The sequence below is a fragment of the Panthera uncia genome, assembly GCF_023721935.1.
Source record: "Panthera uncia isolate 11264 chromosome A1 unlocalized genomic scaffold, Puncia_PCG_1.0 HiC_scaffold_17, whole genome shotgun sequence".
NCBI lineage: Eukaryota > Metazoa > Chordata > Mammalia > Carnivora > Felidae > Panthera > Panthera uncia.
Window position 1 is genome coordinate 99,450,855 of NW_026057577.1, and position 11,732 is coordinate 99,462,586.

The 11,732-nt window shown below is 38.4% G+C and overlaps 2 protein-coding genes across 3 annotated transcripts in view; one reads left to right on the forward strand and one right to left on the reverse strand.

Annotated features, from left to right (window-relative positions):
* The window catches only part of HMMR (hyaluronan mediated motility receptor), a 39,237-nt gene extending 36,516 nt beyond the window's left edge, over positions 1-2,721 (reverse strand). Inside the window, exon 1 of one of the 2 annotated variants that reach the window (XM_049647823.1) lies at positions 2,461-2,721. In XM_049647823.1, the coding sequence (XP_049503780.1) occupies positions 2,461-2,506 (46 nt within the window). In that variant the 5' untranslated portion in view covers positions 2,507-2,721. The remainder of the gene's footprint in view (positions 1-2,460) is intronic. The other variant, XM_049647822.1, reaches the window with a different exon arrangement.
* Positions 2,722-2,931: 210 nt separating this feature from the next.
* On the forward strand, positions 2,932-11,135 carry NUDCD2 (NudC domain containing 2). Its single transcript, XM_049647825.1, has 4 exons — positions 2,932-3,358; positions 5,541-5,589; positions 5,795-5,946; positions 8,289-11,135. The coding sequence occupies exons 1-4, from the start codon at positions 3,170-3,172 to the stop codon at positions 8,370-8,372; spliced, it is 474 nt and encodes a 157-aa protein (XP_049503782.1). The 5' UTR covers positions 2,932-3,169; the 3' UTR covers positions 8,373-11,135.
* The last annotated feature ends 597 nt before the right edge of the window (positions 11,136-11,732 follow it).

The window sequence follows — 11,732 nt, forward strand, 5'->3', positions numbered from 1 at the left end:
TCCCTAAAGAGCAAAGAAATCCCATTTGATACTTATGGGGATTTAGATTCAAGAACTAGGTTGAAATCCAGGCTTTGTGAGACTGTAGTATGTGCTATTTTCATGCTCTGGGTCTTTTCCTTACTAACGCTTAAATGTACGACATCACAGATACATATGACTTGCTAGAAATGTGGGGAGAGGGGACATTAGACAAACGGGATGGGATATCCTGGGAGATAACACAAGCTTTCTGGCACAACTTCTATTTTGATCAACAATAATCGGAAGCTAACACAGGTAGTCAATACTTGTAAACAAACCAAACATTTTATGCATTACATTAAATAAATGCTTCAAACTTCCAGATCTCTTTATTTTCTATTTCTTCCACCTCGAATGGACAGCCCAGCTTCCAGTTTGCCTGGCTAACTCTCACTTACCTTTCAGATCTCAGCCTCTTCCAGTTTTCTCTGAATCCCCAAATCAGGTTGGAAACCTCCCTCCATAGCAGCCTGTGAATAGTGTTCTTATCAAAGAACTTGACACTTTTGTAATGGCTTTTAATACACTTATCCATCTCCCAAATCAGATAATGTACTTATTCATCTTGCAAGTCAGATAAAATTGGTTGAAGTTAGAAACTCTCTTGATCATGCCTGTATCCCCAGTATTTGGCTCGGGGTTGAGTTTGGCAGTATGGTGAAGAAAACATAGAATGTCACTGGGGACGCCAGAATGGGAATAGAGTTTTGTAATTCCTCCAATCAGGCTTCAAATCCAGCTTTGTATGCCAATCAATAGACATCACTATGTGCCAAGTACTTTCAGTCATAGGGGAAAGATGTGAACATTATACTCTGATTTTCTAATCTAGCTTTAAGACCCCTGGAAAGTTATTTTTATTCAAGGCTGAATTCCCCAGTTGTGAAACAGGAATAAAAGAGTATCTACCTCATAGTTGTTGGGGTTACTGGAGTAATAAGAGAAATCACTACAGTGCTCACATATGCACAAAGCATCAAATAAGTGATAACTATTATTACTCCTGAAACTGTGAGTCTGAAATATTGTAACACTGGTAAAGGCAATTTAATCTATTATAAAGAAAATAAAATTCTCCTTAAAAGACACACTGCTGAGAGAATTTAGAGAAGGTTCTTTGAATATCCAGGAAATATACATTCCCTGAATCTCTTAATTTAGAAAATATGCTTGTGCTGATCCATTTGTCACTTGGCTTTTGTTTGTGAACAAAGTGATTCTTATTTCCACTTGCATGTTGGCTGGCAAGTTAAAGATGTAACAAATGATCATTAAAAAGTGTATATTATTGGAGAGCTGGGGGGCTCAGATCATGATCTTACAGCTCCGGAGTTCAAGCCCCGCATCAGACTCTGAGCTGACAGCACAGAGCCTGCTTCAGATCCTGTCTCTCTCTGCCCTCCCTTGTTTGTGTGTTTCTCTCAAAAATAAACTAAAAAAACATTAAAAATATGTATTATAATGGGTAATGGATAAATCAGGGGCTTTGATGTCCAGCCCTCCCCCTCACTTGCTGCTCAGTACAGTTACAAAACTCCTCCGTTCCCTCAAGTGTACAATGAGGACAATATCAGTACCTTTCTCACCTGGTTGTTGGAAAGAGTAAACCAGACCGAACAGGGAAGACCTTAGCACAGTCCCTGCATACAGTTTGTGTCTACTGAATGAGGGCCTCACCAACCACATCTGAGTCTTACGGTTATTGTGCTTATGCCCTACAGTGGTTAAGAGCACAGGTTGGATTCATGGAGGCCGGGTTTCATGTCCTAGTTCTGCTAGTTTGGTTGTGTAACGCTGAGCAAATCTAAGTCTCAATATTTTTGTCAATAAAATATTGAATAACAGGATGACCTCTCAGGAATGTTGGACAATTAAAGAAGAATTAACTGTAAATACTTAGCATGGTACTGTTGATATTACCTGTTACTACTTCATTAATAATGTTCTCAGTAAGAGCAGCTACCATAATTTTACCCCAAAACTGCCGTTCCCAATCAGCATTCTTGTATTCCTGAGTGGAATATCTACAAGAAATCCACAAGTTCATACGAAAAAGTAGTGGTCAATTTTTTTTTTTTTTTAAATAAGTGAGGCCTTCTGGGCTTGACCACCAAATAGCTACCAAATAGCTTCCTTATCCCCATCCCCTTCCCTCTGCTTTAGTTTCTCCACAGACTAATTGTTTATTGGCTGTACTGTCCATTTGAATGCAAGCTACTTGGGCAGGGACTCTGCTTCATTCGCTGCTGTATCCTTCTCACTCTGAATAGTGCTAGGCATGTAGTAAATGCTTCGTATAGATCCCAGAAAAACTAGTCAGTTGAAGGAGACCCATCCTAGCCCTAAAATCGCCTATTTGCCTCTGATGAAGGGAACCGAGAGGGGCAAGGTGCGTGACACCATATCCCATCCCCCAGCTCCTTTCCCTGTACGCACCAGAAGGGTCATTGAATCGTTTCAGGGGCGCCTTAGGAAAGGACATGTTGACGACCAGCTCCACAAACCGAAGGTCACTAGCGGTCCTCGGCAACTTCCCGCTGCCTTACAGCCTACTCGCTCCAAATTCAAATCTCCCCGCTTATTCCCCGCCCACCTTCACGTCAGCAGGTTCGAAAACCAAAACCCTGGGCACACCAATCCAGGACGGGAACAGCTAAAGAGCATGCGCACCTGGCCTCGCAGCATGTAATTAGCGGTTCCGTGAGTTCCGGTTACTAGCCAATAGGAGACTATTACTGCCTCCTCCCTTCCCCACCCCAAGCAGTGTCCAATCATTCTTGGCGTTACTCAATTGTAACTTACAAGAAGAGCAGCATTTGCGCAAGCGCATTTCATAGCTGAAAAGGTCGGAAGTCCGCTTTTGGCGTCATATAGGTGGCAGTGCAGTGAGTTCTAGTTTCACTGGTTCCAACCTCCTCTCGCCGTTCCTTGGGTGTAAACCCCCCGGGTTTTAGTTCTTTCAAACCGGCTACTGAAAGGGTCCTAAATGGCCATTGAAAAGGAAAAAGGAACACGCTGAGACGTCACTTACGTCCCTGCGCATGTGCAGTGACCTGAGCGGACTCCGGGGCGTGGCCTAAGCGTGGACGCTCCGCGCGTGCGCTCACCTCGCTTCTTGTGGCTGCAGCTGGGAGGCTACTGGAGTATGTCGGCCCCGTTTGAGGAACGCAGTGGGGTGGTTCCTTGCGGGACGCCGTGGGGTCAGTGGTACCAGACCTTGGAGGAGGTGTTCATTGAAGTTCAGGTGCCGCCAGGCACTCGCGCCCAGGATATCCAGTGCGGCCTGCAGAGCCGGCATGTGGCGCTGGCCGTGGGTGGTCGCGAGATCCTTAAGGTAGCGGCAAGTCGGGGCTTGTGCCCAGTTTCTTCCTGGCCCCTGAGTCCCCGAGTCCTAAGGTTCAGGGTTTCCGTGGAAAGACTTGGAAGGCCGAATGGCTCCTTGCCCGAAAGAGCTATAGCATTGGCCTAGTTTTGTTCTGGTCGGAGCCCCCACTCAAGGCTGGTCCTCAGTTGAGTGGAGATTTGAGGAGCCCAATTTTCTGGCTTTCTCAACCAAATGAAACGGCTTCTTTTGTTCCTCTGCGGGTCTTCACCTGGATCTTTAAAGGAACAAATGTTTATCGTACATATATTTTCTTCCAGGCACTGATTTAGGTGCTAAGAGGTCAGAGGTGAATAAAATATACGTTTCTTGCACACAGATTATGTTCTTGTAGGGAGGCATAATAAAACTAAACTAATAAATGTTTAGGCAGTCACGGAAAAGTAAAGAAGAAAATAAGGGATAAGGATACAGGGATGAGGATTCAGAGACGCTATCAGGTGATTTATTTTTTCATCAAAATGAGACAAAAATCTGCATGTTTGTGGAGTGGTTAAGCAGATAGTCTAGGGTTGTTTGGAGAGAATAATACTTCTTTTATTCTCATCATGCCCCGTAGATCTGAGAACTGCATTTTCCTGGATAAGCTTTATAGTTAAATTCAATTACGTCGAAGTTGGACTTCTTTCCCAGATTACATACTCACGATGTTTGACGATAGTGTAGCGAAGGGAGATTCCTTGATGTAGGATACCTGGCTCTGCCGTTTCTCTAATTTTGTAACCTTGGGCAAGAGATTATTCGGTGTCCCTGTGCCTTCATCCACAAAGTGTGATAATTATAGTACCTTTCTGATAGGATTGTTTTGAGCATTAGGTGCTATCCATGGGAATTAAGAGTTTGGGCAAGTGCCTGGTATGTAATGAGTTTACATGCTAGCTGTTACTGTTATTTTTAATATGGAAGTGCTTTAAGTGCCTCAGAGAAAAGGAGAGAGCCATGTGGAAGACATTGATTTATGTCAGCTTGGATTTTAATGACCTTTCTGAATAGTTGTGCAGTTCGTGTTTTCCTGAACAGTGGTTTAAGATTACCATTCAAATTTCCCTTAGTAATTTCAGAACTTTAGCAGTGACTTTAACAGTAACTTTATTTACAATTTAGCAGTAACTTCAACTTCAGGATTTTAGATACATGTTTAGACTAGTAAGATTTTTTTCTCACTGGTGTTGAAATACAAAAAAAATGTGTTTGCTTTATGTGGCATTTTAATTTTATTTCCTAAAACTTAAATTTGGCAAGTAGCAACAAATCAAAATGGATTTGAGCAGATGCATTCTCTTTTAAACTTATGTTCTGTTGATTTCTTTCTTAAAACAACAGTTTCATCACAGTTTATCTGAAATCAGAACTACAGTATGTGCTTTAAAATTTTTTAGTGCTACATTGCCCAACAAAGAGATTGAACCAGATTTTTGAAGTTTATTTTAAAAGACATCATTTCTTAATTTCAGCAGGGAAGCTCTTGTAGTTCATTTTAATTGGTAAAGTCAAAGCATTTCATATATTAATTTCACATTTGGCTACTAAGTGATCAGTGATATTTATTCATCTCCTGAAAATTAAGGAGTTCTGATCTTTCTTTTGAGAGCCGTGTGTTGTCAGTAAATATCCCAAGCAGTGTAAACTAGGTTGCATTTAACTTGCTAGGAGGAAAGATAGGGTTGAACACCTATCAATATGTTGAAATGGTATAAAATTTTATCTCCCTACCATAACCAAGCTAGACAACTAACATCTGGATTAGATAGGAAATTAGCAAAGTTGGGGCACTTGGGTGGTCAGTTAAGCGTCCAATTTTGGCTCAGGTCATGATCTCACAGTTCGTGAGTTTGAGCCCTCGTTGGGCTCTGTGCCAATAGCTTGGAGCCTGGAGCATGGTTTGGAGTCTGTGTCTCGCTCTCTGACCCTCTCCCACTTGCACTCTGTCTCTCTCTCTCTCTTTCTCAAAAATAGATAAACATTAAAAAAAATTTGTAAACAAAAAGGAAATTGGCAAACTCTTAAATCATGAAAGTCTTATAAAAATTAATGACATTAATGTTTTCAGTACATAGATATTTCATGTACTAAAATAAACATTTTTATTTATTTACTTATTTTTTGTACTAAAATAAATATGTTTATTTTTCAGGGCAAACTCTTTGATTCTACGATAGCTGATGAGGGAACATGGACTTTGGGTAAGGGTGATCTATAATTGTTGGAATCTTTTTAAAAATTAATCTTGTCTTCAAACTTAGTATGTTTCTTCTGTGGTATCGGGTTCTTTGTCTTTGCAGCTCTGGAAGATAGAGTGATAGAAATGTATTGTAAATAGTTACCTAATGGTTTTTGAAAATATACAATTTTATGATGAACTCTAATTTCTTTGTGATTTTTGTTTAGAGGACAGAAAAATGGTCCGTATTGTTCTTACAAAGACAAAGAGAGATGCAGCAAATTGTTGGACTTCTCTTCTAGAATCTGAATATGCAGCTGATCCTTGGGTGCAAGACCAAATGCAGAGAAAACTTACATTAGAAAGATTCCAGAAAGAAGTAAGTCAGATGAGTGTATGAATATGTATTGTTAAGCATTTTAAGATCATAGAAAAACTATTTTTTGAAATTAAAACTCAAATTTGGTTACAGAAAAATCACAAAAGTTCTTTAAAGGAGTTTTTAAAGTTAAATGGTTAGAAAAATTACTGGTCTTTTTTGTGGATTTTAGTTTTTCAGAATTTCTGGGAAGGGTTTTGTTTGTACTGCCATAGTTTATAAGTTTAAATTTATTTAATGTACACCAGTAATGCACGAGTGAACTCATAAAAATTTAATTAGTGTAGATTTACATAGTGTAAAAAAGTTATAGGTTCCTTTCATTAACATCTCTCCATTCCTTCTGTTTCATTTTTATCTCATTGATATATTGGCTTGCTGCTTTGTTTGTAACATAAATGCAGGATCACACTATATGTATTGTTTGTTTTTTTCCTCCTTCTAAGTGCTTCAGAATGTTTTCTAGTTTGACTGTATCATCGTTATTTATTTGGCTCTTCCCTTTTGATAAGATTTGGATTTTTCGATTTGTATCTATTTCACAGTTTGTTCTTTCATCTTTTTGAAACTATTCCAGTGTTCCATTAATTTATCTAGGAGAAGAATTACTGGATCAAAGCACTCTTCAAGTTTTGATGGATAATTTCTATGTATATAATGGTGATTTCCTAATTTGTATCTCCAGTCTAGACTTTTCTCCCAAGTATTGGACTCACATTTCTAGTTGCGTATTCAGCATCTCCACTTGTTGATCTGACCTATCAGACTCAACATACTCAACATGAACTCCCTAACTTCCTCCCACACTTGTTATACCTCTAGCCTTCTCATCTTGGTTGATGGAAACTGCTTGTTCAGAAATGGGAAATCATCCTCCATTCCTAGCTCTCTCTCACACACCGTATCCAATTTGTTAGGAAACCTTACTGGCACTACCTTCCAAGTATATTCAGAATTTGTCCACTTGTCACCACCAACTTTCCAACCACTCTGATCTGGACCACCTGTAATGTCTTGCCTAAGTTACTCTAATAGCCTTCTAATGGTTCTCGTCTACCCTTGCCAAGCTGCAGTGTTCTCAAAACAGCATAGCAGTCCTTTTAAAAATGCAAGTCAGAACACATCGCTTCTCTTCTCAGAACTCTTTCACTCTAGTAAAAGACAAAGTTTTTTTTCCAGGCCCTATCTGATGTGGTCTTCCATGATCTCCCTGACTTCTTCTCCTGCAACTGTCTGCTTCAGTCATTTTACCTTAGCCATATTGTATTACCTTAGCTTTTTTGTATTTTTGAATATTCCAGGCCATTCCTTTTCTGTCCTTTTGACTACAGTGTTCTCCCAAAGCTTGGCTGACTTCTTCATTGTTTTCAAGTCATTGCTCTGTAAAGCATATTTTGATCTTTGATCATCCTATTTAAATACTATGATCTCATTTCCCTTACTCTGTTCGCCCTGTCTTCCTCCCTTCCTCCCTTCCTCCCTCCCTTCCTTCCTTCCTTCCTTCCTTCCTTCCTTCCTTTCTGGCACTTGCACCAACCTCTAACGCTCTGGATCAGGGGCTGGCAAGCTATGGTCCATGGGTGAAATCTGGCCGACTCCCAGTTTTTGAAGTGAAGTTATACTGCAATACAGCTATGCTTGTTCTTTTGGTATTTTCTTTCATATAGCGATACCAGACTTACGTAGTTATGGCAGAGACTATGCGGCCTTCATAGCCTAAAATATTTACTACTTGGCTCTTTACAGAAAAGTTGGCCAACCCCTCTACTAGCTAACTTACGGTTTTATTGTTTGTGTTCTCCTATAACAATGGCAGCTCCACCAGTGCAGGGATCTTTGTTTTATTCACTCTTGAATTCCACATGCTTCTAATGGTGTCTTCCAAACAGTTGGAACTCAGTAAATGTTTGTTGAATAAGTGAAATGCCCTCCAAAGAGACTAAAGCATGAGATAGTACTTACTTCATAGGATTATTGTGAGGATTAAATATGTTAATAAATGCATTGCTCTTAGAACCCTGCCTGGCATGTAGCAAACTCTCAAATGATGCTAGTTATTAAAATCTATTTTCACACTTTATACTAAGTATTGTGTTTGTCCATACACTTGCCAACCTTTTAATATACAACATTTGTAGATCTGAAAATTCAAATATACCTTCTAATTTTAAGTTCTGTATTGGTGATTACAGTGAAATTTGGTATCTTTTCACATGTTTATTGGTCATTTAGATTTCCTGTTTTGTCAGTGGCTAGTTCATGTCTTTACCATTTCCCTTTTGGGTTACTTATACTTTTCCTTAAAAGTTTTATTTTATCATTATTTTTTTCATGTCTTTTAGAATCCTGGTTTTGACTTCAGTGGAGCAGAAATCTCAGGAAACTACTCTAAAGGTGGACCAGATTTCTCAAATCTTGAGAAATAACCACTACTTTTTTTTTTTTTTTGCTGCATTCTGTGGATCTCAGCAGATGTTGCCAACTTAATCAAAGGAACAGATTATGTGATGGAAGGAAAATGTGGATACCTGCAGTTAACAAATTGCAAAATATATTTACCTATGGTTCTAAAAATTGTATTCAAATATGAATTACATAGGAAACATCTTAAATACTGTGGAAGCTATTCTACTAATAGAAAGTAACTTTTTTTTTTGGACTTGTTTTTTTGCTCAGCATGAAGTTTTATATGCTGCATTTTACTAATTTCATATTTAACCTGTATTTTTAATATGAAAAACATTAGGGTATAGATCATGTGAAATGACCGGGTGCCTTCAGGGACAATTAAATTTTTCTTTCAATAAGTGTAATGCAGGAATAATGATCAATAAACTTTTCTAAATAGGAATTGTGGACCCCTTTGTCTAAGTATACCAGTTCATACAAGGAATTATATTACTGAAAAAAGTTTTAAGAAAGGAAAAGTCCACAAATATATTCTGAGTAATGTAATTTCAAGAGTTAATGAAAATTTCTGAAGTAGCGTATTATTCCTTGGGAGATGACTGTCAAGAAATTTGAAAAATAGTTAGAAACCTAACAATAGGAATGGATTAATACAAAACAGAAGCAGTAAAGTGAATGTGGTTATTGGGTGAGTCCTTTGTCAGTGACAGAAAGCAAATTATGGTTAATGTTTATAAGTAAGTGACATAATTTTGCTTTTCAGTGATCCAGACACATAAGTATGGATTGTCTTAAAACTGTGATTCATTCTTTTTATGTCCTTTGAAATTTAAAAATAATTCTGTCTATATTTTTTAAAGGTTTTATTTTTAAGTAAGCTCTATACCCAGTGTGGGGCTTAAACCCACAACTCCAAGATCAAGAGTCTCATGCTCCATCGACTGAGCCAGCCACCTGCCCCTAAGAAATATTTTAAACGGTCCCGATGTTTAGAAAAGTTACGTGTAAAGTACGCAAATTGTTTTCTTCCTGATCTGTTTGTAAGTTTATGATATGATGCTGCATCACCTCTGAGTACCTTAGTGTGTATTTCCTTCAAAGAACATGCTCTTACGTCACAACAATACAACCATTAAGATCAGGAAATTAGCACTGATACCTTCTGATCATCTAATCCTCACATCTTCATTGCATTCAAGTTTAACTGATTGTCCCAGTAATGTCCTATATAGCAAAAGGATCCAGTCGGAATCATGCCTTGCCTTTAGATTAGATGTCAAGTGTCTTTGGTCTACTTCAATCTGTACCAAGTCCTCGTTTTTTCTTGACTTTTGCAGCCTTGGCACTTTTGAAGATTACAGGCTAGTTTTGTACAATATCCCTCATTCTAAGTTTTGTCTGATACTTCTTCTTGATTAGATTCAGGTTATGCATCTTTGGGAGGAATGTTACAGAAACGATGCCATGTTCTTATTGCATCCTGTCATGAGTTAGTAACTTTAATTTGTCCTTTTTCTGATGGTCTTTACTTTAGATCACTGAATAAGTGGTGTCTGCCAGTCTTATCCACAATAAAGCTATCCTTTTTTGGTTTATAATTTTGTGGGAAAGTAGTTTCAGAGTACTACCTTGTTTTTCATCAAACTTCCAACTTATATCTATATGGACTCATGATTTGCTACTTTGTTCAGTGGGTTAAAATCTATTGTTACCATTACTGTGATGCTCACAGTTTTTCTTGATTTGGCCAGGGGAAGACCATTCTAGGTGACTTCTGTCCTTTTGACATGTCCCATCATTATTTGAGTAATTTCTTACTCCCTTCCATGAGATATAACAGACTTATGGTTTCCCTGCCCTAGCTCAAGAAAAAGTCATTTTTTTTTTAACGTGCCCTGTTTTTTTTAAATGGAGGATGGTATTTAGAAGCCAAGATTTGTGTGCTAGTGAGCAACTGCTGTTGGTGTGTGTGTATGTTGCTTATATATATCTGTATTTATTTCTATATGTATATTGAAAACCAGGAGTTCACACTTACGGTTTCATTTCTGATCCCATGGGGTTCATTTTTCCTTTCTCCCTTCCTATAAAACAGTAACGGTGAGAAGCCTGATTCCTATATTCTTAATGTATTTGGTTCCCTATACTAGGTCATCTTCTCATCTTCTCATGAATTCTTTCTTTACTCTGCTCAGGCTCCCGACACCCTGCTCCAAGCAAGGATATCCTCACCTGCTTGCACCCGAACACCCTATGATGGGCCATTGCAACCCAGCCATACCCTTTGTCAAAATGTCTACCTTGTTCACTTTACCCAGTTACTTTAGGAATTAATTGTTGGGGAAGAGGCTTTTTTCTTCTAATTGGCTTCTCTTCTTGACATTTAGAAAAAAAAAATACTTTGAATAAACAGTAAATTTAACTCTCCTGTTCATAGTTTTATAAATTTTTAAAAAAATATTTATGTATTTTGAGCATGAGCGAGAACCAGCAGGGGAGGGGCAGAGAGGGAGACAGAAGCCTGAGCAGGTCCATACTGTTAGCGCAGAGCCCAATACAGGGTTCGAATTTACAAACTGTGAGATGATGACCTGTGCTGAAATCAAGAGTTAGATGCTTAACTGACTGAGTGAGCCAGGTGCCCCCATAGTTTTGTGAATTTTTAACATATTGATTCTGTTCATAAGTTTTGTGAATTTTGACATGTAGAGGTATGTGTAAGCACCTCATAAATTAGGAGATTGAACTCTATGCCCCACGTTGGGCTCAAACTCATGACGCTGAGATCAAGTAGACCCATGCTTTACTGACTGAGCCAGACGTGCACCCCAAGAGGTTAGTTTAATCAGCACAAAAACAATGCTCTTCTTTGTAGTCATATCCCACTCCTAGCCTCAGACCCTGGCAACCACTGATTAAGACTGTCTCTAGTTTTGTCTTTTCAAGAATGTTACAGCAATGGAATCATACATAATACTAAAAAAAAACCACCCAGCTATATTGAAAAATAATCCACATAGTATACATTTCACCCATTAAAAGTATGTAATTCAATGGTCTTTAGTCATCTATTCAGCCATTACTATAGTCAGTTTTCATTTTCATCACCTCAAAACTCATTCCTTTTCGCTATCAACTCTCTCCCTTGACGGAACCCCCAGCCAAGCAACCACTGAATAATCTGCTTTCTATCTCATAAATTTCTCTTTTTTGGACATTTCATATACATGGAATCATAATATGTGGTCTTTTGTTACTGGCTTCTTTCACTTGACATAATGTTTTAGTTGTTTATCCGTGTTCTAGTACGTCAGTATTTCAATCTTTCTTTATGGCTGAATAATATATATTATTCAGCTGAATAATCCGTTGTATAA